The sequence below is a fragment of the Tachysurus fulvidraco genome, chromosome 14 (genome assembly GCF_022655615.1).
Source record: "Tachysurus fulvidraco isolate hzauxx_2018 chromosome 14, HZAU_PFXX_2.0, whole genome shotgun sequence".
Taxonomy (NCBI): domain Eukaryota; kingdom Metazoa; phylum Chordata; class Actinopteri; order Siluriformes; family Bagridae; genus Tachysurus; species Tachysurus fulvidraco.
The window spans coordinates 14,599,969-14,627,084 of NC_062531.1; the positions used below are offsets into that span (position 1 = coordinate 14,599,969).

General features: G+C 36.3%; 3 protein-coding genes across 7 annotated transcripts; 2 read left to right on the forward strand and 1 right to left on the reverse strand.

Moving 5' to 3' along the window:
• Window positions 1-870: 870 nt before the first annotated feature.
• LOC113656026 (isotocin-neurophysin IT 1-like) lies at window positions 871-27,105 on the reverse strand. 2 transcript variants are annotated; one of them, XM_027166951.2, is made up of 5 exons: window positions 26,322-27,105; window positions 2,384-2,410; window positions 2,117-2,238; window positions 1,789-1,993; window positions 871-1,373 (listed from the first exon to the last, which is right to left on the reverse strand). In XM_027166951.2, the coding sequence occupies exons 3-5, from the start codon at window positions 2,234-2,236 to the stop codon at window positions 1,237-1,239; spliced, it is 462 nt and encodes a 153-aa protein (XP_027022752.1). In that variant the 5' UTR covers window positions 2,237-2,238; window positions 2,384-2,410; window positions 26,322-27,105; the 3' UTR covers window positions 871-1,236. The 2 variants fall into 2 exon arrangements, with proteins under 2 accessions (XP_027022752.1, XP_027022751.1); XM_027166950.2 differs by lacking the exon at window positions 26,322-27,105 and having other exon boundaries at window positions 877-1,373; window positions 2,384-2,510.
• znf366 (zinc finger protein 366) lies at window positions 3,712-8,610 on the forward strand. Of its 4 annotated transcripts, none has more exons than XM_047823107.1 (6): window positions 3,793-3,840; window positions 4,378-4,434; window positions 4,790-5,996; window positions 6,298-6,489; window positions 7,458-7,632; window positions 7,754-8,610. In XM_047823107.1, exons 3-6 carry the CDS (start codon window positions 4,935-4,937, stop codon window positions 8,164-8,166), a joined length of 1,842 nt encoding a protein of 613 aa, XP_047679063.1. In that variant the 5' UTR covers window positions 3,793-3,840; window positions 4,378-4,434; window positions 4,790-4,934; the 3' UTR covers window positions 8,167-8,610. The 4 variants fall into 4 exon arrangements, with proteins under 4 accessions (XP_027022746.1, XP_047679063.1, XP_047679062.1 ...); XM_047823108.1 differs by lacking the exon at window positions 3,793-3,840 and adding an exon at window positions 3,906-3,972; XM_027166945.2 differs by lacking the exon at window positions 4,378-4,434 and having other exon boundaries at window positions 3,712-3,840.
• mrps27 (mitochondrial ribosomal protein S27) lies at window positions 14,997-20,980 on the forward strand. Its single transcript, XM_027166949.2, has 11 exons — window positions 14,997-15,153; window positions 15,564-15,641; window positions 15,930-16,000; window positions 16,472-16,530; window positions 16,664-16,778; window positions 16,931-17,009; window positions 17,101-17,216; window positions 18,563-18,665; window positions 19,071-19,213; window positions 20,268-20,420; window positions 20,638-20,980. Exons 1-11 carry the CDS (start codon window positions 15,078-15,080, stop codon window positions 20,875-20,877), a joined length of 1,233 nt encoding a protein of 410 aa, XP_027022750.1. The 5' UTR covers window positions 14,997-15,077; the 3' UTR covers window positions 20,878-20,980.
• Window positions 27,106-27,116: the final 11 nt, after the last annotated feature.

Sequence of the window (27,116 nt, forward strand, 5' to 3'; positions counted from 1 at the left end):
TGCATATTATTGTTTATAGAGCAAACGTAGCTATCTGGTCTGATTGTCCAATGTCTTCCGTAGATCCAGTGGTGACCTTTGGCCCAGTGTTCACTTAAAGCATAACTCCGCATATCTCTCAGATCATGATGATTGAAGCATTACAACTTTTTTAGTGTTTTATATGCACATTATGCACCTCATTTCAATTGATATGGACCATACTTTCTTCAATGTGTTCATTAAGAATGAATGCACACCTAATTCTGTTTGATGCTCCCACACAAATCATAGTCATGTATAGCAGTCAACAATTCTAATTTCAAAAACAATAATTCTAATGGCTTTTGACTATATTATATATTTTTTCTGCAGCCATTGATATCAGAGACGCTCAGTTTTACTCAATATACACCTATTCAGAAAAGCTTAAGAAACTATATCTCCAACATAGACATGAAAATAAATAAATCCTGTTTTTCTATATTCCCAAATTTTATATTGTATAAATACACATACTGATTTTTATGCTTTTCAGACATTTTTACATAAATATGTAAAACCCCCAGCTTTTATGGACTATATTTAAGTTAATCATATCTTCAATCAATATCATGGGGTCAGCCTGTAGCAACTAGTGCTAAGACTCAGATCTTAAAACTGTATTTCTTCATTAGTGACACTTGTGGACTCTGAACTTAAAGCGTCTCCTTTCTCAATGGTTATCAGTTTTCCATTACTTTGCCTTATCAAAAGCAAGTCCCAGAAATCATATATAAATTAGTGCACATATGAATATGATATGAAAAGTGATCGTTAGATGTACATGAAATGCATGTAAATTGTATCACTGTAGCATAAATTGAAATATCACATATATAATATATTAATTTAACCTTTTTAACTCGACTGTTTCACCCCATGTATTTAACCAAGATAAAAGTGTTAAGGAAGATAACGCAAGAACTGACCTCATCAATTGAGTTGTACTTTTACAACACACTTGATTTTATAGTCATCAAATCAAAATGACTCAACCTCTTAGAAATCCAGTTACAAGTAACACAAAACATATTTTCTTTACATTTATCATCACGATATTTTTATTCAGTATCTATCATAGCCACTACATGTTAGTCTGTAAATTATACCATATTTATAGTGGAACCAGAGCCATTTGAAATAGAAATGTATTATAATATGTAAGAACTCCAGTAACAAAAAAATTAAATAAATCAGTGCTGCATTCCCAGAGGCTCACTGGCGAATTCTGTTGGCCAAATGCTGCCTGGTGAGATGTAGTAGCTTCATGAAGAGATCTCCACCAGGGCCATTACTGCTTTCTAGATCAGTTTCATCATCAGTCAGACATGACAGATTAATGCTACAGCCCTCTGTAAAAGAAAATGCATGTGATTAATCGAAATATATAATAAAATTTAACTATCTAACATTACCCATCAAAAACATAAGCATCTTAGGTAAACATACTAAGAACATCAGAGCTTGTGTCTGTATATAATTTACAATTTTAATAATGCAATTATTGCTTAAGTATAACAATTTAACTAATCATTAAACAGCTTACACATTTTGCCAATTATCTCTCTGATGTTGCAAACCAAACCACATGGTTTATGAGGAGTTGTAAAATAAAGTTGACCTTATCTCTGTTGATGACTGCTTTAAACACCAAAAGCCACACTGACCTGATGCCTATGCTGATTTTCCAACAAGATCACAGCAGGATTGTAAGGATCACTGCACCCTGACTTTGCTGTGTTTTTTTGTTTCATGGCCATTTTTTACCTGAGTTACAGCAGACACCTGGAGCAGCACAGCGTCCCCTCTCAGATCCACATGCTCGTCCTCCATTCTCACATGGAATGGGAATGTAGTCCTCCTCAGTGCAGCTCAGTGCTTCAGGAGAGCCCACAGAGCAGCCTAAACCAGCTGCACAGCAAATATTAGGACCAAAGCAGCGGCCACTGTCCCTGGGACCACAAGCCATGCACTACAAAATGGGAAAAATGAAGAAATGCATGGTAGTAACCATTTAGTAAACATTCATCTCTATCCCACCATTCATCATTTTATATTTTCATGGTATCTCTGGTGACACATTTAGGATATATACCTTATGTGATGGTGCATCTATTAGAGATCTTTTGCCACCTATTGGGCAGTTAGAGATGTAACAGGCTGAGCAGATGGAAAGAAAGCATAACAAAGACACATACTGTGCACTCCCAGGCATAGCTACAGAAATGAGAAAAAAAGGAATAATTAAATTGTAAACATTTAAACATAAATTACAATAGAAGACAAGCCACACAGATTAGACACACATAAACTACCTCATCTCTAAATTATTAGCCACATACAGAGTAAAACAGTCACTCACTTCTTGATGAGTCTCTGATGCCGACAGCTGAAAAAGAGTGCAAATGTGATGTTGGAGGTTGGGGACAAAGAAAGCCTTTTTATACTCACTTCAAGGTAAGTGCCACATGGGCACCTCTACATCTAATGTCTAATGATTTAATCACAGCAGTTAATAATCTAATTTAGTGACTGATTAGAAGCATTAGTTCCCATGGCCTAATATCAAGCAGAAGGTCACTACAGACTCGTTTCTCATGTGCATGATCATGCATTTACCAGAGGAGGTTATAATGATGAGAAAGGAACACTTAATTAATGAAAAATAGACTTCATGTACTTTCACTCTTTCACTTAAATTGTGTTGTATGAATCGTCTACTTTTTTTGTAAGTCCTGAAGATTTATGAACAAGCAGATGATAACTGAGAATAGCAGTAACTAGGCAAAATCTGTTTAGTTCATTACTGATCTGCCATCACATCTAAATATACTGCTTAATGGTGACTAACAAAAAGCTTGGTGAATCTGCTGTATGAATATTCCTGGAAAAGGCTGAGCACATTTGCATGTATGTGCAATAAATGCACATGAACCTACAGTAAACCACAGGTGTCACTATGGCAAGTGGGCCCCATCATAAATTCTCAGAATGAAGACAGGCCAGTCGGCCTTATTTGTGGGCAGTATTTGACCATGAGGCTGAACTTTGGACACCCCTTGTAAATCTCATAAAATTTGTTCTTTAAAAATATAAAACCGTCAGCAGATATATAACATTTTAGAGATATGCAAGAATCATGACGTTCAGTTGTACAGTTAGAAAACTATGATTTAAAAAATCTGTTGAACACCAGAATTAATTTCACTCAGAAGGGTAGAAGAGCTTGTATTTTGTTAACATTGGATTTAGTTCATATTTAATCTTGCATACATCTCTCAGTCCTAAATGACTTCCTTTGTTAGGTTTTGTACACGTTGTTCCTCATGAATAAAACAGTGATGATACTACACTCAAGGCAGAGGGTAAAACATTTCCTTTTCTCTATCTCTGCTGGAACTCTGTGGTTTGCTCCATTCCCATCAAAACAGACAACTGATAGAGGAGTTATCCCCTATGCACCATAAGGATCTTCCTTGTAGTTTTCTTTGCTTGTCTAAAGCATCCACAATGTGTACAATATTCCTATGATGATCAGCTCTAAATCTATTCATCTGTAAATACTGAGCACATTTTTCTAATCCACATAAGTGTAAAAGATTGACGAGGAATGGAGATGTCTATCTAATGTTTCCTTATTTTTCGACAGGAAGGCACAGGCTTGTTGACTTCCTCTCCCCTCCCTTCCTTCCTTCTCTCCGAAGGTACTCATCTGAAAAATGGGAACAAAGTGATTGTTCCTGTTCTCTTTCTTAAGTCACTTCAAATGCTGTTTGCTGTGTTGGAGGCTCATTGTCCAGAGCACGGGGCAAGCGACAGGTAAGCACTAATACTCTCACACACAGGCAGAGGTTATGGTAGTATTTAATCAAGGAGTACTGAGCAAGGAGGAGCTTGAGTTTATTACCTGAATCCATCAGGGACAGAGATGGATTACACTTGTTCAGTACAGTAAGTCTATTTAGTTTTTACAGGTGTTTATGTTTGTTTAGATGGATGTATTATGTGTCAAGAGTTATTGCTCATATTGTTTGTCCATTTAATATACTGTATGCTAATGCATGCATACTTTTTAATTTATCTTAGTAAATTGACTGTAAACTATTAATGTCATGTATGTCATTTTCTTAATGCAAGGCACAAAATAAGGTCAATGTATTTACTCCGTCTACATTTTGTAAACACTTTGTGACAAAACAACATGTATTTGTATTAACCACAATAACCACTGGGAAGTTATATGAGGTTTTCTTTACATATATAGAATTGTTTGCTCAAATGGGGCATTTCCCCAAAATATTTTCTATATTTATTATAAAGTTTGTTAAACACCATTTTTTGGGGAATTTTTTTCAGAGTAATAACTGTCACAAACCCAAAATACCAAAACGAAGAAGAACTGCTGAAGTTCCGGTATTTCTTTTTTACACTGAATCTTCCCCATTTACTTTCCTTCTTTTTAGCAAAGTTAGCCAAAGCCATTCTGTCAACAGCCTGATGAAAAGAGATACAGTGCATTTACATTTCACCTTAAAACTAAAAGCAAATGATAATTGTATAGTCAGGTGCAGAGAGTTTGCTGTGCCAAAGAGAATAACAAATGACAAAAAGTCACAAAATCTGTGTTTGAATAATGTTTGAATATTGAACATGAGCAATCATTGAGTTTAAATATTTATTATCTGTTTTCATTGCAATTAATCTCTTCAACATGTCAACTACTTTGGATTTACATTTACCAAAAATACTTTTATGTTTTTCTTCCCAGGCACGTGATGGACAAATCTACAATTTATGGCAAAATAAAAAACCCAACTGACACTAATCTGAGGACTTTTCTAGACTCATAGCTACAATATTTTTCTGCTTGAGAGGTTATTTTATTAGCAGACCGGCAGCTGAACCCTCTCAATATGAATTCTAAAGATTACGAGCCCAACAGGGCAGATGATTCCCTTACCAGAACTGTTGACCTTTCTCATCTTCCCTACCCTATTGCTCAGCCTGTCCCTACCAAACCTCTACCACACAAATTTATCCCAGAGATGATTGACCTCAACAAACTTCAGTTTCATAGAGTCCTGGGCAGATATAATACAGTGCAGATCAAACAAGAAACAGTAAAACCCATGCCAATATGGCCCTCTTCACCTCTACTCCTGCACCATCCTTCTCCATACTTCCCACAGCTTCGTCCAAGCTTGGTCCCTTTTCCATTCCTGATGCCAGGCCCAGTAATGCACCTTTCTCCCAATTCATTCTACCAACAAGAGGTGCCAAGATACTACAGAAGAAACACAGATGGTTCCAGAGCTGGGCTGAGCAGTGCTGAGAAACTTGGCCTGAACATTCACATAGATGACAGCTACTATGTTGATGTAGGAGGTGAACAGAAACGCTGGAAGTGCCGAATGTGTGAGAAGTCCTACACTTCAAAATACAACCTTGTCACGCACATCCTGGGCCACAGTGGCATTAAGCCACATGGATGTGGTCTCTGTGGGAAGCTTTTCAAGCAGCTGAGCCACCTGCACACACACATGCTAACCCACCAAGGTGCCCGTCCCCATAAATGCCAGGTGTGCCACAAGGCATTCACTCAGACAAGTCACCTGAAGAGACACATGATGCAGCACAGTGATATCAAGCCATATAGTTGCAGTGTCTGTGCTCGAGGCTTCGCCTACCCCAGTGAGCTTAAGGCTCATGAGCTTAAGCATGAGAGGGGCCAAGAAAATGTGTGTGTGGAGTGTGGCCTTGACTTTCCAACACTTGCACAGCTAAAACGACATCTGACAGTCCACCGCGGCCCAGCACAGTACAACTGTGCCGAGTGTGGCAAGAGCTTCCAGTACCCAAGTCAGCTGCAAAACCACATGATGAAGCACAAGGACATAAGGCCATTCATCTGTAGTGAATGTGGTATGGAGTTTGTGCAGTCTCATCACCTCAAGCAGCACACCCTGACCCACAAGGTAAATGTTACTTTAGTTGGAGAGAATAGTGCAAGTTGACAGTTGCAGAATTTACAATGACAAAATAAAATGTAAAATTGTTCTGTAACAGACCATGTATTAACTGGTTCAGCTTTATCTTGTGCAGACTGAGAACCTTGCTTAAAATCTTAAAATTTGTATTCACCTTTTAATAATTTCAACATTTTATATTTAGATATTAATGGAATTTATAATCAAATTGTCATATCAAGTGCATGGTCTATAAGGACCTTTAACTATCCTACTTCTCTTTTCATGAAGTAATTTCATCATTTTGCAGGGAGTGAAGGAGCATAAGTGCCGAATCTGTGGTCGTGAGTTCACCCTCCTGGCCAACATGAAGCGCCACATTTTGATCCACACCAACATCCGAGCCTACCAGTGCCACCTGTGCTACAAGAGCTTTGTCCAGAAGCAGACACTCAAGGCTCACATGATTGTCCACTCAGACATCAAGCCTTACAAATGCAAGGTGAGTCACAGCATAACTTTCATCATGATAACCCAACCAAACATAATTATTATTATGCGATTAGACTCTCATAACCTGAGTAATAAAGAAAATTAGTAAAGGCCAAGGTCAGGTTAAATCCTTAGTTTCCAGATGAGGCTGTATCTAGTCATAACAACATGAATATCATCATTTCAGACATCATAAATGAGTTAAAAATAAAATGCATTTTAGTTTGATTAAATGCCTACTTGTCCTTATTAATTCATGGAATATTTCTTGTGAGCTGCATGCAAATGGAAATGCATTGAGAGCATACAGAATATGACATACTGTACATGCAAACAAGTGATTTTGGGGTCCTTGATGTTTTGAAACACTTGTGAACTTAGGCTGAGATGGGTGGCTTGAGGCGATGACCAGATAGCTTCGTTTTTTGGCAACCTTATGTCTCCTTGTCCATAGGAAGGATATCTCCTCACAAACTACCCCTGTAACAATAGCGCTGTTGTCCCTTGAGAAAAGTCCCCACAAATAGATTTCAACTCGCTTTCTCTTGTGCTTGGGAGCACTTCCTGTTTTCTCACGGTCCTTTTGGACAGTTTACAGTCCCTCTCTCCTCCTGAAGGAAAGGCCCACCCTAATGAAAAAAATAATGAAGAGGAAGGACAGCACAGGAGTGCCCTTCCCAGTAGGTTTCTGGCCCTTTCTGCTGGCCTCTTCCTTTTGCTGCTCTGCTCACCCATTCATGATTACTCTCAGGTCTAATTGTGTTTGATAACAGCTAAATTTACTGCACTATTTTCTCTGTGTTTCCTCAAACTCTAATTAAGCTTGCAACTCAAATGGAATAAATGGGGGAAGGAATTTCTGGGTGTTCCTATAAATGTACCATGAAGAAATAAGAGCAATGTTAGTACTACTGTATGTCTATAAAACTCCAGGTGTATTAATTATCTGTAGTCTGAAAGGTTATATTCTCTTTTCAGCTTTGTGGGAAGGAGTTCAACAGAATGCATAATCTGATGGGCCACATGCACTTGCACTCAGACAGCAAACCTTTCAAGTGCCTGTACTGCCCCAGCAAATTCACTCTCAAAGGGAATCTGACCCGCCATATGAAGGTCAAACACGGCATCATGGACCGAGGACTAGATGCCCGAGGTACAGAGTATTACTAGTCAACAGAGTTTGGGTCATTTTCTACTACCTATTTTTTTTTGCAAATTAAGAATATTTTTCAAATAATAATCAGAATGTATCAAACATTGTCTTCTCTCTGAAGTATTCAGGCACAGAGGAAGGTTATGTCTTTCCAGCCCTCTTCGTCTCCTGTCTCGCTTCAGTCAGGACAAGCCTTTCGATCTGTCCCAGAAGAGACATCCCCATTTCCGCCTTTCTCAGTCAGATGGTGAGAGCCGTGAGGAAGATGAGGACAGCCTCTACAGGATGAGCCAGTACAGCCCTGACCGTTACCAAACTGAACTGGGAGGAGCCAGAGAGGCAGATGATGAAGATGATGAGGAAGAGGATGGGATAATCCATGAAAAAGAAGAAGATGGCAGTGGGAAGAACTTCAGATTGAGAAAAGAGGAGCTCCAATGCCTACATTACAGAGAGAGTCAGGAAGGCTCAGTCTCTGATGGAGAACTCTATTGTAGTCGAACATACCGCAATAGAAAATTAAGCTGTGAATGAAGTCTTGTAAAAATATCTTTAAAATATCTCTGAGAAAATCTGTGAAAGAGTCTTCATTTCCAGTGGTATTGTAGCAACATTGAATTTCGAAATGAAACATATTATTTAAGATCATTAATATAATTTTTTTCCAAATGTTACTTATTACATAATCTCTAACAGTGTGCATGCTTTAACCCACTGTATATTTTGTAATTAGAAGATTTACTGTTGATAACTTGCATGATTTCATAAATGATTGATAAATCAATTGTCCATCTACTGATTTTTTCTTCAAATTTAAAATAACCTGTTTTTTTCTTTTTTTATCTTTTTTTTGTTGAAGAAATAACATGTAAATAATTTTGTGATGGGGTTTTCTTGTGAAGTATAAATGTAAATCTCTGCCTGTATTTATAACAAACAAACAAACAAACAAACAAATAAATAAAACAAACAAACAAACATTGCTGTATAGCTATTCTATTACATTTCATTTACATACATTCATTTTCAATTAAAAACATTATGAACTGGCCGGTTCATTTGGAATAAACTCATGTCACTGTTGTATACTGTAGAGTAAAAATGCTTCACCAAAGTTTTAGTTTCATAAATATATAAGATCAGCATTATTTTCTTTATATAATTTAGGTGTAATAAAGGTGATAAATTCTTCATTTTCCATCTATATCATACAAAAATAATTTTTAGTACATATTTAGATTTATAGCACTAACTTTCTTGGAACATATTTAGCTTCTTGGAAAAGGAAAGGAAGTACAACAGAATGCATCACGTAACCTGATCAAACAAGTCTTGTCTGAACTCTGTGGGAGGTCTAGATCACAAGCTTTCAACATCATTTCTGTCGTATGGGAAAGAAAATAAGCACTTTTTGACAATACAAAGACAACTGCAACACTTACCATTACAATTCATTACACTATTTGTCATCAGTGGTCTGTTAAGCTGAGGAGTGCATTGATTTCTATTGCTTTCTAAACCAATTGTTTGGAAAAAAATTTCTTATTTTCTTTCTTGCATTTTCTCATCCATTTATATATTTATCAATAGTTATTATTAAATGGACCCCAGATACACTTGTATACATGTATGCTGAGACCTGAAGTGATGGAGTAACATGACAGTAGGTGCATTAAATACACCTTTATGCAGCTACATTTATATTGAACCAGTGTTCTGCAGAGTGGCAAAAAATAACAGGGGCTGGGTATCCAGGCTGTCTAAATGATGGCACCTAACACCCAAGCCAAGGTCCAAATGTGCCAGTCATTCACACTGTGTCACTATTGGCATTGCTGCACATTCAGTACAGCTCGATATGGTCAGTCGTGAGGCAGTGAACACATACCTGGTGCCCATCTTCATCTTCAGACTGTGAGATTGACTGCATTGAAGCCTTTATTATTATCGAAGCCTTTATTATCGCCACATATACATTACGACACAGTGGAATTCTTTTCTTTACATACCCCAAATGAGGAGGTTGGGGTCAGAGTGCAGGGGCAGCTATGATACAGCTCCCCTGGAGCAGGGAGGGTTGAGGGCCTTGCTCAAGGGCCCAGCAGTGGCAGCTTGGCTGTGCTAAGCCTTGAACCCAGATCCTCCAATCAACAACCCAGAGCCTTAACCAGTTGAGCCACCACTGACCCTACAAAAAGTCAAAAAGTGAGTGCAAGTACCAGAAAATGTTCATAATATATGAGCTAATCTTTCTAACCTATAACACAAAACTGCAGTTTACAGTAAGCATGACATTTCTTTAGTAATTATCTAATAACTTCATAACTTAAATGTTTTTTCTTTATTTCTGTCTGTCCTGTGCCTCTAATTTCATTTCATTTTCTTGGTTTCATGTTCATCACTCAGTCACAACTTGCTAACTTCCATCTAGCTAACTAAACACTAACTATCACTGCTGGGCACTCTTGTAAGTTTAGGTTATAGTTGTTTCAGTAGCTAGAAAACCATTGACTATATGGAGATGTGACATGGATTACTGTGTTTTTTAAGCAATAATTTTTGAAAGTACAGTTTCACAGAGACAATACTGAATAGTAACAAAAACAAATTTAGCCGTAGGACCTAATAATCAATTTTTGCACTCAGTAATGATACTCCGACCGTGTTTTCAGTGTTTTCATTTTTGAAGTTCTATGGTAACTTCAAAAATGCTATCAAATGTCCACTTTTTCAAGATGCTACTGAATAAAAATGTCTGTTGAATTTGTTTTATTTAATTATTTAATGTTTTCACATTTGTGTTATCTGCACTATAATAATCCATCAAACATGGAGATAAAACACTTCTGCTTGTGTTATCTTTACTGCCAACAAAACAAAAGGATTCATTTTTACAAATATCATAGTCTCTCACCACCTTTTTTTAAACCACATGCACCCTCTTTCTCAGACAATATCCTTTTTTGTATGTGTTTTTCGGCCGTTGCAGTCCATCCAACACCTCTATAGGGTGGTGGCCCTTTGTGAAACCATGAACCTGGAAAGGAAGTACTCATATCCTCATCCTCTCTTCCATCCACCTCAATGTTTCAGTCCCAAGACCAACGGGAAGCACGCAGCACCACAGAATCAGGTACTGCGACTCAGGTCTGCTGAAGTGAAACCTCTGGATGAGTCAGGACAAAGGAGAATCTGTAACTGTCTTTATCATGAGAAAGGTGCAACAAGGTAGAAAATAAAACCACTGTAGTTTTTTTTCTCGTCCTACTAGTTCCACTTCTGCTACATAAGTGGGAAGATACATGAGAGGCTTCACAAAACATAATAGTTAAACACAAATATAGCAGACCCGTATTACAGTTAAAATGTATCATAGCAAACATTTCAATAATATATCACTATAATATATTTAGACTGTATTATGTACACATTCATACACTTTTTAACATTTTATATCCTTCATTTTTCCTTTTATTTTTTTAACTGTTTTTTTATTCTATGTAGTATTCTATGTAAGTATTTATTCTGTGTAGTGAATGTACTGGGTCTGATGACGTGTTTTCTTTCTGTATTGAATATTTTCTATTTGCATCGTGTGCTTTATTTATATCAGGTCATTTACTTTCCTGTTTATTCTAAGCTGTTGCCATTTAGCAGCATATCTGTGATGTCTGCTGGCCTAACTCAAAATTCAGTAAAGACTTATACTTGAGTGATAAATGAGGCTGTTCTAATAAAATAAAATAAAATAAGACTAACATCAGAACTCAGAAAACAGTTGTCTACACGTTAATTCAAGTGAATTGCAATGTACCTTTCCACTGTGGATTTGTGGTACAATATAAGAGGATGTTTCCTTAAACCACAAAGCACTGGTAGAAAGCTGAAACCTAAAAACTTTTGTTTCATTTAAACAAGTGAACTTTTTTTATACCACTAAAGGAATTTCAGTCATTTTTTATTGTATTAAATTGTATTACTGTATACCTATTTTCACATAGGCTAATCAGCATTATAATCCAGCATAACTGATGTTCATGCTATATTAGTAAACCAAGAAAACTGATTAAAAAAATAACTTCTAGTCTTTGGTCCCCAAGACACAACACAGCTGAAAAAATCAAATCATCATTGGTAAATTTGGTATGTTGTATGAGTGAAAACGGACATCTAAACAGACATGTCCATCTATCACCTTTGTTAGATATGGCGACAGTTTAACCAATTTGACTGTAGAAATTGCAAATCTGCCTAAAGTTGTTTAATTTTCTAGCTTGATTGCTTTGTGTTCTTTCATTCAGTATTCACTGTCATGTTTTATCATGTCTTTAGGTATTTGGCAAAGTGAAATGAACAATGAAAAAAAATGACATTTAATATAAGACCATTGCTACTCTCTTCAGAAGTGGTCAACCAACAAAGATCACTCCCAAAACATGACATCTCATAGACTGTTGGGTCAGAAAGAAACCCAGGGTAACTTCTAAACATCTAAAGGCCTGTTTTACTTTGGCTAATGTTTATGAGTCTGCCATCAGGTGAACTCTGAACATCCTTCAACTTCCCGAACTGCATTGCAAAAATAAGATTGCTACGCATGAAGTTTGGAAGTAAACAAACCAGAGGACTACTGGAAGAATTATTTGTAGATGAATGAGACCAAAATAAAACATTTTGGTTTAAATGAAAAGCATTTTTTTTTTTTAAGAAAAGGAAAATACTGAATTTTAGCATAATTTCCTTATACCATCTGTGAAACATGATGGTGGTAGTATCATGCTTTGGGCCTGTATTGCTGCGTCTGGGCCAGGACAACTTGATGGAACATTAAATTCAGAATTATACCAGCGAATTCTCATGGAAAATGGCAGAAGGCATGGGATATATATCTCATCAAAACCAGATGAAATAGCTAAATTGTCCAAATTAACTGAGTGTGTTAAAGAGATAAAAGATTGGATGACCTGTAATTTTCGTTGTTAAACTCTGATAAGACAGAAATACTACTTATCGGTCCAAAAATACACAGAAGCTCTAACACTTCAACGTCCATTTAGAGGGATGTACTGTAACTACCAGCTCAACAGTGAAAGACCTGGATGTTATATTAGACAGCAACCTGTCTTTTGAAAATTATCAGAAATATTCTATCCTTATCTGATGCTGAGAAGCTAGTTCATACATTCATGGCCTCTAGACTGGACTATTGTAATGCATTACTAGGTGGTTGTCCTGCATCGTTAATAAATAGGCTACTATTAATCCAAAATACAGCTGCCAGAGTTCTTACCAGGACAAGAAAATATGATCATATAACCCCAATTTTATCATCTCTACACTGGCTACCTGTTAAGTTTAGAATTGATTACAAACTGCTGCTATTTACGTACAAGGCTCTTAATGGTTTATCTCCCATTTATCTAACTAGTCTTCTAACACATTACAATCCTTCATGCTCTCTGAGATCACAAAACTCAGGACTTCTGGTAGTTCCCAGTATATCAAAGTCTACTAAAGAGCATTTAGTGTAGAGCTTTTCATATATAGTTCCCAAACTCTTTAGGGATCTATTATGAACAGCAGCTACATTAATTCCTCTCAACTGCATCTCTTTTTCTACCCATCCTAGGCATCAAGAAATTGCACCAGTTCTGATTGACTGACAAATGACTCCACTGAGATGAGGCCGACTCTATAAGGATCCTGAGCTATCTAGAGATTTACCAGCTCCAGTTGGACTCTGTGATACTAAAGAGGAGATGCCAACTCCATGTAGTCTTTGAGGACAACACCCTCATCATCAATACAAAATTTATAAGACTGTATATTTATAATCCCCCCCCCCCCCCCCCGTGTCACCCATATGAGGATGAGGTTCCCCTATGAGTCTGGTTCCTCTCAAGGTTTCTTCCTTTAGCATCTAAAGGTTTTTTTTTTGTTTGTTTGTTTTTATCAAATATTAATGATGAATTGTGTATTATAGTAATCTTTATATTATTATTTGTAATAACCTTTTGTTTTATGTTTATGTTCTGTAAAGCTGCTTTGAGACAATGTCAATTGTTAAAAGCGCTATACAAATAAATGTGAATTGAATGGAATTGAACAGTGACCACAGACACCCCCAGCTGTCTACCAAAGAATGAATTAAGAGGAACAAAGAAAATTTTTTGGAATGACCAAGTCAAAGTCCTGACCTTAATCCAAAAGAAATGTTCTGAAAGGACCTGAAGCAAGCAGTTAATGTGAGGACACCCACTAAAATCCCAGTGTTGAATCTGTTCAGTGACGAATGGGAAAAAATTCTTCCAAGTCTTTGTTCAGGACGGATTAAAAGTTACCAGAAACTTTACATGCAGTTATTGCTGCACAACATATACTGAAAGTTTAACATACATTTGCCAATCACAGATATGTAATGCAATCTATATATCAATATAATGGAAAAGGGGTGCGGGGGGCACGGTGGCTTAGTGGTTAGCACACCTCCGGGGTTGGGGGTTCGATTCCTGCCTCCGCCTTGTGTGTGGAGTTTGCATATTCTCCCCGTGCCTCGGGGGTTTCCTCCCCCGGTCCAAAGACATGCATGGTAGATTGATTGGCATCTCTGGAAAAGTGTCCTGAGTGAGTGAGTGAGTGTGTGTGTGTGTGTGTGTGTGTGTGTGTGTGTGTGTGTGTGTGTGTGTGTGTGTGTGTGTGTGTGTGTGTGTGTGTGTCTGTGCGTGTGTGCGTGTGTGCGCCCTGCGATGGGTTGGCACTCCGTCCAGGGTGTATCCTGCCTTGATGCCCGATGACTCCTGAGATAGTAGTTCGGATAAAGCGGTAGAAAATGAGTGAGTGAGTGAGTGAGTGTTTGGTGGGTTCGCTTTGTTTACTTTTAGGATTTCTGATGATGTTTTGGGACATATTTATAAGGGTTAGCTGTTAAATTCTATTTAATCACTTAAAGAGAACTCCGTCTGAGATAATATAGAAATTAAAGATTAAACTCTGATATGTTGATATTAAAATGGAATAATTACTGGATGACCTGGACCTTGGAATAACGTATTAGTCTGTAGCCATGAAAGGGGTATTAAAAACAAATACTATTAATTTCAATTTAATAGCGTGGTATTGAATATTTTTAAATGTTCTAGTTTTCCACTTTAAAATGCTGTGAGGGTTTAGCTTGGGCTCCTCACGTGTTTCTTTAATGGAGTGCAGGTTAATAGCGCCCTCTACTGACACTCTGTTGTATTTCACTTTTGTAACAAATCAAAATAAAACGCTAATGTAAATTCCCCACATAATTAAATATATACCTAATATCCTTTTTGCCTATGAGTATTTCATCGTCTGCGATGAGATGCGATAAGAGATGAGGTGCACAAAAGAGAAACGCTTAGAAATATAAAACTTCTCACAGCTCCCCCACACACATCACGAAATGGTACAACCCAAACATGGCCGCCTCCATCCTGCAACGCTTTCTCCTGTCTGTCAAGACAACGTCAAAATGTTTGACTCCGTGTTTAAACGGTGAGTATATAATCCAGCGTTTAGTTTAACCGTTTTAACTCTTCGTTCTCTCTATCTGTCTGGAAGATTTTATTCATTGTAAATACCCTGATACAGTATGGTTTGATTGCCAAGGTTGCTAGCTAGCTAGTAATGTTATACTGGATTATGACATTAATACCAATGAGTATTTAGCCAAACAACGAGCAAATAAGTATTTTTTTAATACTAAATTAAGAAAACACGAACCTCAGCTGTTAGCCAAGGCATACTTTTCGATCAACTGGATGAAAATGTAGCTCTTCTTTGCCTAAGACAAAGTTGCTAGCTGTGTCCGATCACAATGTCATTGGGTCTCATACGTTCCCTAAAGCCTTTTTAAAATGCTGTATGTGTAATTGTATGGTCATGTACCTGTGTGTATGTTACAGGCAGAAGATGTTTGCTCTCAGCAGCATATACCGACACCAGAGTGTGGGAGCAAAGAGAGCACGACCCCCAAAACCTTGGTGAGCCCCTTTTCCCATATTTACCCATGTAATACCATGTAATACTGTTAACACAGAATATTGGTCCTCATTTCCCCCCATTACATATACTAATGCTTTAGTTTTATGAGGTAGATTCAAGTAGAATTCAAAGTTGAAACATCAGAATGCTAATTTTAAAAAATGGGCTTGATTTTTTTTGCATGTTTATTATCCATTGTGTGTTTGTGTGTTTTTATTTATTTATTTATTTATTTATTTATTTATTTATTTATTTATTTATTTAATGTTTTCATTTCTCATTTCCAGCTAAACTGGCCTCTCTCATGGACAAGACATATGAGAAAAAGTTTCCTGTTAGCTCATTGACAATATCACGGGTGAGAGAACAACATTGTTCGCCTGGACCTTCTACAAGGGCCAGCGTTGCTTTGTTAAAACATTTTTAGTAAAAACAAGGAAAAGCAGGTAGCACAGACCAAAAATCGAGATTAGAGATGATTTCATCTCCAAGAGACTATAACAACAATCTGCAGGGCAGACTGACATTACGAGAAAGTTATATTCTTGCTTGTCTCCCTTTCCTTTGTTATTTGGGAAACATGTACATCTGTATCATGTACATATCTGTTGTGATGTTCACATTTTTTATGCGATTACTTATTATGCTAAGCACAGTGTTAATTACATTGATTTTAGTTTTGAAATTTTATAAGCAACCTTACAGGTATGTGAAAGAAATTAGAATTAATTGGAATTTCTTATTGTGCCTTTCTTCATGTGTTTCAGAACAATGAAGGCATTAGTGTATATGTCTAAATCATCTTATATCTGCTTTTTTTTATTTTAAGTTTGTAGACAATATTTCGTCCCGAGAAGAAATCGATCAAGCGGAATATTACTTGTATAAGTATGTAGAAATCTTTATTTAATTTCAATAAATTTTTCAAACAACCATGGAATGAGAGAGGTTGCACTAATATATTTAATAGAAAAAGTAAAGCTCTAGCTCTAAACAGTTTCTTCCACTTCTGTGTTGTGAGGTTTAGACACAGTCCAAACTGCTGGTATCTCCGTGATTGGACCATTCACAGTTGGTTTCGACAGTGTCTTAAATATGGAGCCAGAGACAGAGCCCTGTACACACTCAAGAATAAGGTAGGATTTTTTAAGATAACCGAGTTTGAAATGTCATGGATTGTTTTTTTTCTCACTGAACACAAGTTTGGTGAATTATGGCTAGGTATACATTAACTGTGCCAGTTAAACATGGCACAAAAAATTGATATTTTTCATTTCCCTTCATCAAGGTTCAGTTTGGATTGTTTCCAGATGAGTTCACATTTAATATCCTCATTGACTCTTACCTAAAAGATGAAGACTACAAAGGTATGAACAAGCAGGAAAAGTTGGAGGTTTTTTCTTGCTTTAATGTTCAAATGTTAAATCTCTTAAATTACTATTTATTATATCAACGCAGGAGCCAGCTCAGTTGTTGAAGAGGTGATGCTTCAGGAAGCTTTTCACCTCCCCACGACACAGATCTTATCATTGTTTGCCCTGAGCAAGTATTTAGCAACCAAACCGGACCTTTCCGTATGTACCTCCTGTATATTTTGACATCTCCATAATATACACAACAGCTAATATGATTAGATTTGATTAATATTTGAAACCACATACAAATTTGAGGTATTTTCTGTTGTTATTGGTTACCTGTCTGAGCAAAGCCTTTCACATGAAATGTCATCTGACCAGTTAAGCAATAATCTTTGCAAAAGGTTGTAGTGCTAATTTGTTCAAGGTTCTAATTTAAAATTGTCATTAAAGGTTAAAAGACATTCACCAACATATTTTCATGCAGTCATCTGATCAGCAGTGTAACAGCAGCTAAAAACATCTGATACAGGTCAAGTGCAATTATTGTTCACATCAAATAACAGAATGGTGGAAAAAATATGAAATCCTCCGAATCTTTATTTGTTCACTTTGGGTGTCTGTGCCTATGATAGCTTTAGATTATTGTTCTTGGTTGACAGGAGTGGAACCCAGTATAATCTTCTGCTGTTGCCTGTTCAGTAAAAGGTTCCACATGTGCATGCTGCTCGCCATGGTTGTAAGAGTAATTATTTAAGCTGCAAAATCTTTCCTGGTTGTTTTCCTCTGACCTCTATTTGTGTGTGTGTGTGTTTTTAAACAATTTATTTTTTAAAATTTAAAAATTCAAATCCCAGGAGCAGTTTCTGAAATTCTCAAACCAGCTCTTCTGGTATCACACATTTTCTTTTTTCTGATGTTTGATGTGAACATTAACTGAGGCTGCTGACCTGTATCTGACAAAATCTTTATTTAAATTATTTGTCAAGTTCAGCCAAGATGTTTGCCTTTAAAAAAAAAAATCAATGAATGCAGGGCACCAAAAAAGTGTAAAGCATAGTATTTATATGTAAGAGCAAAAATGTTATGCATTGAACATTGTATCTGTCTTCTTCTTAATAATAATAATAATAATAATAATAATAATAATAATAATAATAGTAGTAGTAGTAGTAGTAGTATATATAAGCCAGACTGCTGTAGGTTGCATACGTCATCTTATGTGTGTTCACTTCAGTGCTATCACAATTATCGGTAAAGATGTATCAATAAAAATTGACTGTGGTTACTGCTTTGGGTTTATAATATAAATATAAAATACAGTTTTACGAGTTGCACAATGATTAAGTTGAGCAACAAGATTGAAAATCAGTTTTTACTTGTTAACAATTTGTATCTGTGAGGGTGTTAATGAGGAGGGCTTCTTTTTAGACTGTCCTATTTTTCAGGTATGTCGTGTTTTTTACAATGGTCTAATAAGTATATTCAATGTGCTTTTGTACGAGTAGGACACTTTCTCAATGTTATTTTAGCTGCTTCACCAGTTCTTTTAAACATTTGTGCAGTTGCAGGAGGAGAGGAACGTGGGAGCAGCTCTTCTGTTAGCTGGACTGAAGCAGGAAAATTCTGTTGGCCTCAACGCTCAGTTACTTGGTCATGCACTCATTGGTGTGTATCCCTTGTTTTAAGAAACATATTAATGTTTCTTAAAGGTTTAACTATAGGTTTGATATTAAAAAACAGATGAAATGCAACAGTTTCAAAGCTTGCAAAATCTAACATTTAAGCAAGCTTTGCATGTGCTAGATTTTAGACAGTGCACATCTAAAAGTTTACATTGGGAACTACAAGTAGGGTGGAGCCTAATCCAGTTTGAGTATTTGAGGGTTTAAGGCCCTCTATGATTTAGAACAACTTTTACTTTATTGTAAAATGAACGTTTTTGTGATGAATGTTTATGTGATGCTCGTGTTGCAAAACAACTGTTTCTGTAAAAAGGCATTTGTTGCTTTCTTATATTCTGGTCTGTAGAGTCCATGCCAATAAATTGTGCAATTATCATCCTTTCATCAGGTAAGGTGGAGATAACCAGAGGAATCCATTCGGTGTTTCACAACATGCCCTTGATGTGGACCCCAGGATATCTCAGTAAAAGCCTGCTTCTTATGGAGCAAGTGTGCAATCATGCTGGAGATTTGAAACTATGCAAGGACATTGTGAGTATGTATTAATTGCTCACATCTGTGGGACAAAGTACGTTTTACAAGTGTATCCTTAAGTGAAAAAAGGTGCATTTTACATAATGGAAAGTTAAAGGAAAGTTAACTGTAAAAATCAAACATTATATATATTGTGTGTGTGTATACTCACAAATCATTAGGTGCTGCCCCTTGCAGTAATCTCTCTGAGAACATAGCAATTTAAAGTTTCCTGCCTCCCTCTCACTGATGAACAAATACGATAAACAACAGCCTTCTAAGCAATCAAAATCTTTGCTCATTATCACTCCTAAAAAAAGTGCATTCAATCCTTGTTGCACAGTGAATTTTCATTTTTGAGGTCTGTTTTTCCAATGGGAGAGGCACGTCTGTGTGTCTGTCTGTCTAACACTGGTGTGGGAAAATGGTCATGCTTCAAAACAGCTTATTGCCTCTGTATTCCTGTCTGTCTTAGAATGTTAAGAACATTTTCATAAGAAAGGGCAAAATAAAATAATGCATATACAGGACAAATAGAACAAATCAGGTTTTGTTTTTCACACCATTCTGTGTAAAGTGTGTGTGTGGGTGGGTGGGTGAGGCATGTGTGGGGCGTGTGTGTGAAAATCCAAGAAGATCAGCACTTATTGAAATACTCAAACCTGCCCATCTGGCACTAATATTCATGCCATGGTTAAAATAGGAGTTTGCAGTTTTTGCCCAGTTTGATGTAAACATTAACAAAATCCCTTGGCCTGGCTCTGAATGATTCTATGCATTGTGCTGTTACCACATAATTGGCTGATTGCTTACCTGCATAAATGAATGGGGTACATGTATTGCTATTAAATTGGGCAGTGAGTGTATTGTGACAGTGTGTTGACTACTAATTGTACTACATTTGGTTCCAAAGCTCAAGTTTATTTGTAGCTGGTTCTTACATATATTATGTGTCTGCTTTTATAGATGTATACTTAGATTGTATTCTGTCTCACTTGTATTTGCTTTTGAATAAAAGCATGTGCCAACTGAATACTACATCATGGTTCCTATGTGAATTTGTATTTTTCAGCTTGACTACATGCAGATGATTCTGCAGGAACTCCTGTCAATACTTGCTTCTGAAGCAGCAGAAGAGAAAGCTGCAGAAAATCAGGATGTTACTATAGGTGAAGAAGATGAGTTTGAAAGAGCCAAACTACCGGAGTACATAGATCTATTCAAGGTTAGAGTTTGATCATAAAGAGATTTTACCCTATTAACACACTTGCTCTTAGTCCTAAAGTCTTGATAAAACCTCCATAATAAAATAGCTTAAAATATGTTAAATGTTATTAGTTAAAATAAACACCTGGTTTTAGTTTATTGTTTTTGTTAAAAATCAAATATTTAAAAAGCTGAACATTTAAATTGATTATTTCTTTTATTGGTCTGCTGTGCAGAAGCTGAATGAGCAGCTACATGCACAGGGGAAAGTTGAGACCCGCAGTCTAGATACACTTGTGTCCATCCTGGCTGAAGGGAATCTGAGGACCTGTCAGGAGCTAGATATGGCTCAGTACGAGAAGAAAGTTCAGGCCTGGGAAGCGGAGCGCATGCAGCTCATCCAGAGAGAAGAAATGATGAAGCGTAAAGCTGAACAGGAACATTTAGCCACAAAAACTTCCCAGGCAGTCCAGTGACACTCGGGTCATTTCATGTTTGTTTACAGTGTCCACAAAATAAGAGATTTCTGATGTTTTCCATACCCTGTAAAAGTATAAATAAATCATTTGAAAAAACCCACCAAGCTAGGATTTATCGTTCATTTAGTGTTCATTCGTATTTGTGCCAGATTGCATAGACTGCTAGCCAGCAAGAAACATATCATGGTGTCTTGAATTTTGTCTTTCATATCTTGGAAAGCTACTACTTTGGAGGTCAGCCAACACCAGTTATAACTGATTGATATTTAGTTTAATAGGGGTGATTCTTATACTGAGCGTATCACAAATACAGGCCGCAAGCCCCAGAAATCATAATTTTCAATACAGTGAATTTTCACTCTCTATAGCCCAATAATACCTAATTGTCCCTTTTTCTTTTATTCACTTATTCCACTTTCTCCAAATTTGCATTTGGAATCTGTTTCTGTTAACCCACAAAGAAATGTCACTTGCAGTGATGGAAGCCATCATTAGGCTGAAAAATGAAACATATCCAGCAAGAGATAAGAAAATCATCTGGTTTGGCCAAACCAAACACACCCGTAAGATCAGGAGAAACTGCTTCACAACAGCAAGTAGGCGTATCTGTGTCAGTTAACAATCTAGAAGAACTTCCCCACAGTAAATACAGAAGGCTGTAAACCATTGGGAAGTTTTAAAATCAGGTCATAAAAACCTGATTATAGTTTAACTCCATTACACTGTTGTAGTTTGTTACAATGACTTTAAAATTGTAAATGTCCAAATATGTGTACCTGAATATATATACAGTATATACACTATATGGCCAAAAGTATGTGGCTACCTGACCATGAGCACTTATGTGGGCCTTCCCTTAAACCTTTGCCAGAAAGGAGGCAAATAAATGTCTATAATGTCTTTATATTGTGTAGCATTACAATTTCCCTTCACTTAAATTAAGGAGCCTAGTTTTAGCAATGCCCCAGAGCACAAAGTGAGAACAACAGTTCGCTACAACTGGTTCAGAATCTCTAGTGGTCGGCCCTGACCTCAATAGTACTTAGTACTTTTGGGATGAACTCGGATACCTGTACCCCAGGCCTTCTTATGCAACATGTGACTGAACTGACTAATTCTCCTGAGGTTAATAAACACAAATGCCTTCAGCATTCCAAAATCCTGTAGAAAGCATTTGCAGAGGAGTGGAGGCTGTTATAGTTGCAAAGGAACACCAACTCCATACTAATGTCATGCCTTTAAAAAAGTTCCTCATACAGGTGTCATAGTCAGGTGTCCACATACATTTGAAACATAAAGTATATGCAGGGTGTGTTCTTTTTTCCACTGTTCAGAAACATTTGACTCATTTGAATAATTCCACGGTGCAAATTCCTCTACTGAAAGTGGCTGAGATTTAGTAAAATATTTGATTAAAATGCATTTTACATTTGAATTAGGAAAGACAGGCCTCAAAGTGGATCGATCACTACACATCTGTAGCACTGCTAACCTCATAAGGCATGCATGTAAGATTGTTAAGCAAAGAACGCATCTGGATTTCAGATAATCCACACTACAGATTTGATTCATATTTCTTATTGCTTATCTTTAAACCAACTTTACAGATTATGGACTATCCTTGGTATACTCTGTGGAAATAAGTAAGGAAGAAAATATTAATTCTCAAAGTTAAACTTTGAAGAAGCCTTCTCTTGTGAGACTAACATCATTAATTTGTAGAGCCATCTTGGGCCACTTCTGCATGCAGGACATTTAAAGCTTTTACATTCTTAGGTTGGGGCATGTAGATCCAGGCCACAGGTTTTAAATACTGTTCACTTACAAAGTCTGAGATGCCTCTTGCTTTTGTGTTCTTTAAACAGTTTCACTAGAGATGATTATCTGTTTGTTAATCTACTGCTATGTCTTAAACACCTGCCAGGAACAACATTAAAGCCTAAAATATTCCCACCAAACAGCCCTAAAGCATCAAAGATTAGCCACACATATTTTAGTTTGGGTATGTGGACATTTCCATGTATTCAGTCCCCTTGTTTCCACCAGAAATGATGATTGTGTTCATATGATTAGAAATGATTTGGTCTCATTTGACCACAACGGATGATTCCAATTGTAGTTCCAATGATGTTTAGTAAGTTTGAGATGCTGCATCTGTATGAGGACAAGGAGTCATTTTTTGTAACTCTCCAAACACTTCTTTTTATGGGGTAGCATCTGAAAATTAAATTCTTAAACTCCTTAAACAACTCCAACCTCACTATAATACTTTCTGATGTTTATTATACACAGTCAGTTTTCTGTTTCCTGAAAGGGGTCAGCAGTTATCCAGTCAATTGTAAGTCATAAGGCCTCTTTTCTGCGCATTTTTGTCCTCCATATTTGTCCCTGCCCTATTATGAACTGTCACTTGAGACACAACTTAGGAACAAAATGAAGAAAAGACCAGACTGAATGTGGAGAATCCATTTAGGTCAGTTAAAGGAATATTTAAGAGCGTTTCCACATAATCTGATTTATGGTTTATTAAATGTGATGTTTCACATATGCTGAAGGAAGTGAGTTTACTGTATATCCATCCTTTTCCCAACTGACAGATTCTAAATTAGATGCAATGTGGGCCTTTTCATTCTGTAATCACACCAGTGTGAGTTTTAAAACAGTGACAATATTTAGTGTCAAATAGTACGTCAGCTTTCAAGCTGAAGCCGGTGTGATTTTGTATGAAAAAGCATACACAGCCTTCTGTAACCTTCCTGTACAACCTAACATTGATGTAGCTTGGTTTGTCATTGTTGAACATAATAGATCTATATCTGCTCTATACAGAATTTCTGTCACTATTATGTCACTGTGATCAAAACATACTTTAGACATGTTACAGCCATCTGAAACACGGAGAACATATTTACAGTTCAGTATACTCAAAACACTGCTCTTTATAGCTACTGTAACACTTGTGATTCTACTGTAATAACACAGCATGACAGTATTATTACCTTTTTTTTAAGACTAGTGGACTATTGTTCTGTCGCTGTTTTTTTTTTTTATCTTTCTTTCTTTCTTTCTTTCTTTCTTTCTTTCTTTCTTTCTTTCTTTCTTAATTTTTATCAAGTTCTTTGTGCTGCTTGTTCAGAATGTTTATTATATGGACTATATTTAAGATTTTTTATGGCAATAAAGAATGAAAGTATAATCTGTCCCATTGCAGAAGACGCTGAATACACAACAGTTGCTTTCTCACTGCACAGTATAATTGTTTTATACAATGCCGAAGCAATCTGTAGGCTAGAAAGTACAACCCAGCATGAAAATGTGCTGCTTGATTTTTAAAAGTTGTTTACTTGCTGTTTTACTTTTTTAATGTTTTCTTAATTTTTTAAGAAAGCTTGCTTTGGGAAATAAAAACTCTTGATTGCCATTGCAAGCCCTTACACTGTATATTTGAAAATAATTGGTTGAAACAAACAATGATTCTTAAAATAGTTAATCTTTTTTTATCTGTTACTGTATATAGTGTGAATGTAAATTTTCTACTAATTGTTTGTCTGAGTTTGGACCATATCAGATTGGCTGCCAGGAAATTCTATAAATTTACAGGGAAATGAGTGCTTTTTAAGACCAATGATTACTCATGCATGTTGAAATACAATACGCTTTGTATTTCACAACTGTGGAATGGTGATAGGAACGATGATTTCACAACTACGATGGGACAAAAATAATACTGCTGTGATTGTTTTATGCCACATGCATTCACAGAAAAGGTGAGTAATAACGATGAGTTGTTGTGCTGTTTCTTACCTCCATCCTTGCTAATAGTAAATCTATAGATAATACTGTCCTAATAGGCAATATTAAGTATGGATATAATTTTTTTAATTTTGTTAATTTTGTTCAAATTTCTATCTTCAGATACACAACCAGTGATTTATTTAATCTGTATCTGGTAAACCAGCTGTGTGTTTTAAAGAATTATTTATTGTTACAGTTATTCCCAAATAATTGTATAGAAAATAAAGTTGCCTGAAAGCTTATGCTTAAAGTGTATCACAAATATATTCCATTGCATAAAGTTATATATAAAAAATAGACGATACTCTCAAAGACCACAGGTTTAAAAAGGGAATGGGAACTATTATTATACACTTTGCCAACCAGCCAACAAATGTGTCTCCACATGTTGACTACTACAAAGGAATAATTGTTCCCTGTTCTTGGTAGTTGTATGCTTATAAATAGAATAGCCTTTGGAAAATGCATGAAGCCCCAAATGATAAATTGAAACCTCTTACCTTTCAAAATTAAGCTTGGCTCACTGTTAAAGTGATAATATCAATCGCAATACACGTTCAAAAGGCGGCATAACTGTGGTTTTTCAGAGGTTTTTCTGTATTTTCCTACATATTCCCCTGGCATTTACACCATACACTAAATAATCTAAATAATGTGGAACAAATTATTAGTAAATCCATGTCTGGCTGTGTCACAAGAGTCTGTTAGATAGAGGTTTAACATGCTTTACATGTTCATATTCTTTAAATGCACAAATTCTGTATAGGCAGGTTTATAGAGGTCCCTTGCTACCTTTCTTACATAATTGAAGGTTGGCAGAACAAGAATTTGTGAAGAGAACATTCAGCATTCAGTTTGACTGACATACCTCAGTAATTAAACACTTTAACTGGGAGTGAATACAGGCAGTATGCATGCTGCACCATGTCACAACACTGAGGAACTTTCTTTGAATTTCTTAAAGTTTTTTAGGCAGAGAGTATTTTCTATTTGGTGGTGGAGCTAATTGTGTCAGTGGCACTCATTGTTTGTCTGGACTATTCCTAATAACACTGTGTTTATCTTGGAAAATCAGGCTTCTCTTTGACACCTCTTTTAAATGAGTGACAGTGTTTTAAGAACCTCGTTTATCATGCCTGTTCCAGAGTAAGCAAAGACAACATGCCTGAACAACTCCAATCCAGTGCTCACACATGCATGACTACAGAGGTTTTTAAACAAGTAATTCTTGCTCATTTGGAAGCATGCACATATGGAACAGACCTGTTGATGATACAGTCATTCTGGGACTTTATTCCATTTATTTGTATCTGAACAGTAAACATTGCCTACTTTCTTATCACAGAGATCAAATCATCATTATTAATCCCTTTTTACTGTTCACCAAATATTGCCCCACCTTTACTCTGTGACACTGTGGATGATAGTCTAAAATGTCATTCCTGTCCTGTCCATCATTCTCTCCTTATTTTCTATATAGTACACTTTGTAGTTTTATATCAAATATGAATGTCATCTTGTTGTGGTGAACTCTGTCATGTCTAAATATGAACAGATTAAGACTGCATGCTTTTCATAAACCTTCAATATTTAACATTATTACCATTAAATTTCTTATTAAACTTTAGACCTTAAAGAAAACCTACCTAATTCTTTCTACTGCGAGTAGTACAAGATCTCACGCCCTTCTACTCATAACAGGAACACCCCAGGGCTGTAGACACTGTTTCTTTTTCTCTTCTCTATTCACAAACAGATTCACTACTTATAACTCAGCCTATTTTCAGATAGTCTCCCCCTGTTATTGGACAGTGAGGATGTACTGTATCTCTTAATGGCGGGTTAACCGTGCTGCAAGCTGTGCATATTAATGCTTACATCAGAATTAACAACCAGACAATCAATGACCTCAATAAACTCTAAGCTTTAAAATACACATTGCGATATGAATACAAATTAAACACTAACAAGAGTTTTATTAGTATGTTTTATTTTTCCAGTTATTGCCCTGTCCTGCACTTTATTGTGTGCTTTTAGGTCTCCAACAACATCTTCTTGGACCGGTCAGACCTGCTTTTTGCAAACTGTCAAAATAGTGAAATAAATAACAACGAATAATAAATAATACTGTAGCTTCAAACCACAAAGTTGAAATTCATTCTAGAATCCCATCAAATTCATATTATTTATTAATCTGGCTTCATGCAATGGAATTGATCATTCTGTCACAATCTCTTAATGGGTAACCTTAACCATGCAAAACATAGCTGGATTTAATTTATTTATAGTGTATTCATAGTATATTGATGCTATGCTTTTGATCTGCGTTAGAGTATATGAGGCGGGGCAAACCTGTAACACTTAAGACTTCTATACACTCGCCCAACGCGCCTGCGCCAAATTAAATCCAGTGCGTCGCAAAAAAAAATATGAAAAGAAAG

Coding starts and splice junctions, on each gene's coding strand:
- mrps27 (XM_027166949.2), top strand. CDS start 15,078: ATGGCCGCCTCCATCCTGCAACGCTTTCTCCTGTCTGTCAAGACAACG. Junction 15,642..15,929: donor GCACGACCCCCAAAACCTTG/GTGAGCCCCTTT, acceptor TCTCATTTCCAG/CTAAACTGGCCTCTCTCATG. Junction 18,666..19,070: donor ACTTGGTCATGCACTCATTG/GTGTGTATCCCT, acceptor TCCTTTCATCAG/GTAAGGTGGAGATAACCAGA.
- LOC113656026 (XM_027166951.2), bottom strand. CDS start 2,236: ATGCCTGGGAGTGCACAGTATGTGTCTTTGTTATGCTTTCTTTCCATC. Junction 1,994..2,116: donor TAGATGCACCATCACATAAG/GTATATATCCTA, acceptor CCCATTTTGTAG/TGCATGGCTTGTGGTCCCAG. Junction 1,374..1,788: donor AGGTGTCTGCTGTAACTCAG/GTAAAAAATGGC, acceptor TTTCTTTTACAG/AGGGCTGTAGCATTAATCTG.
- znf366 (XM_027166945.2), top strand. CDS start 4,935: ATGAATTCTAAAGATTACGAGCCCAACAGGGCAGATGATTCCCTTACC. Junction 5,997..6,297: donor AGCACACCCTGACCCACAAG/GTAAATGTTACT, acceptor ATCATTTTGCAG/GGAGTGAAGGAGCATAAGTG. Junction 7,633..7,753: donor CCGAGGACTAGATGCCCGAG/GTACAGAGTATT, acceptor TTCTCTCTGAAG/TATTCAGGCACAGAGGAAGG.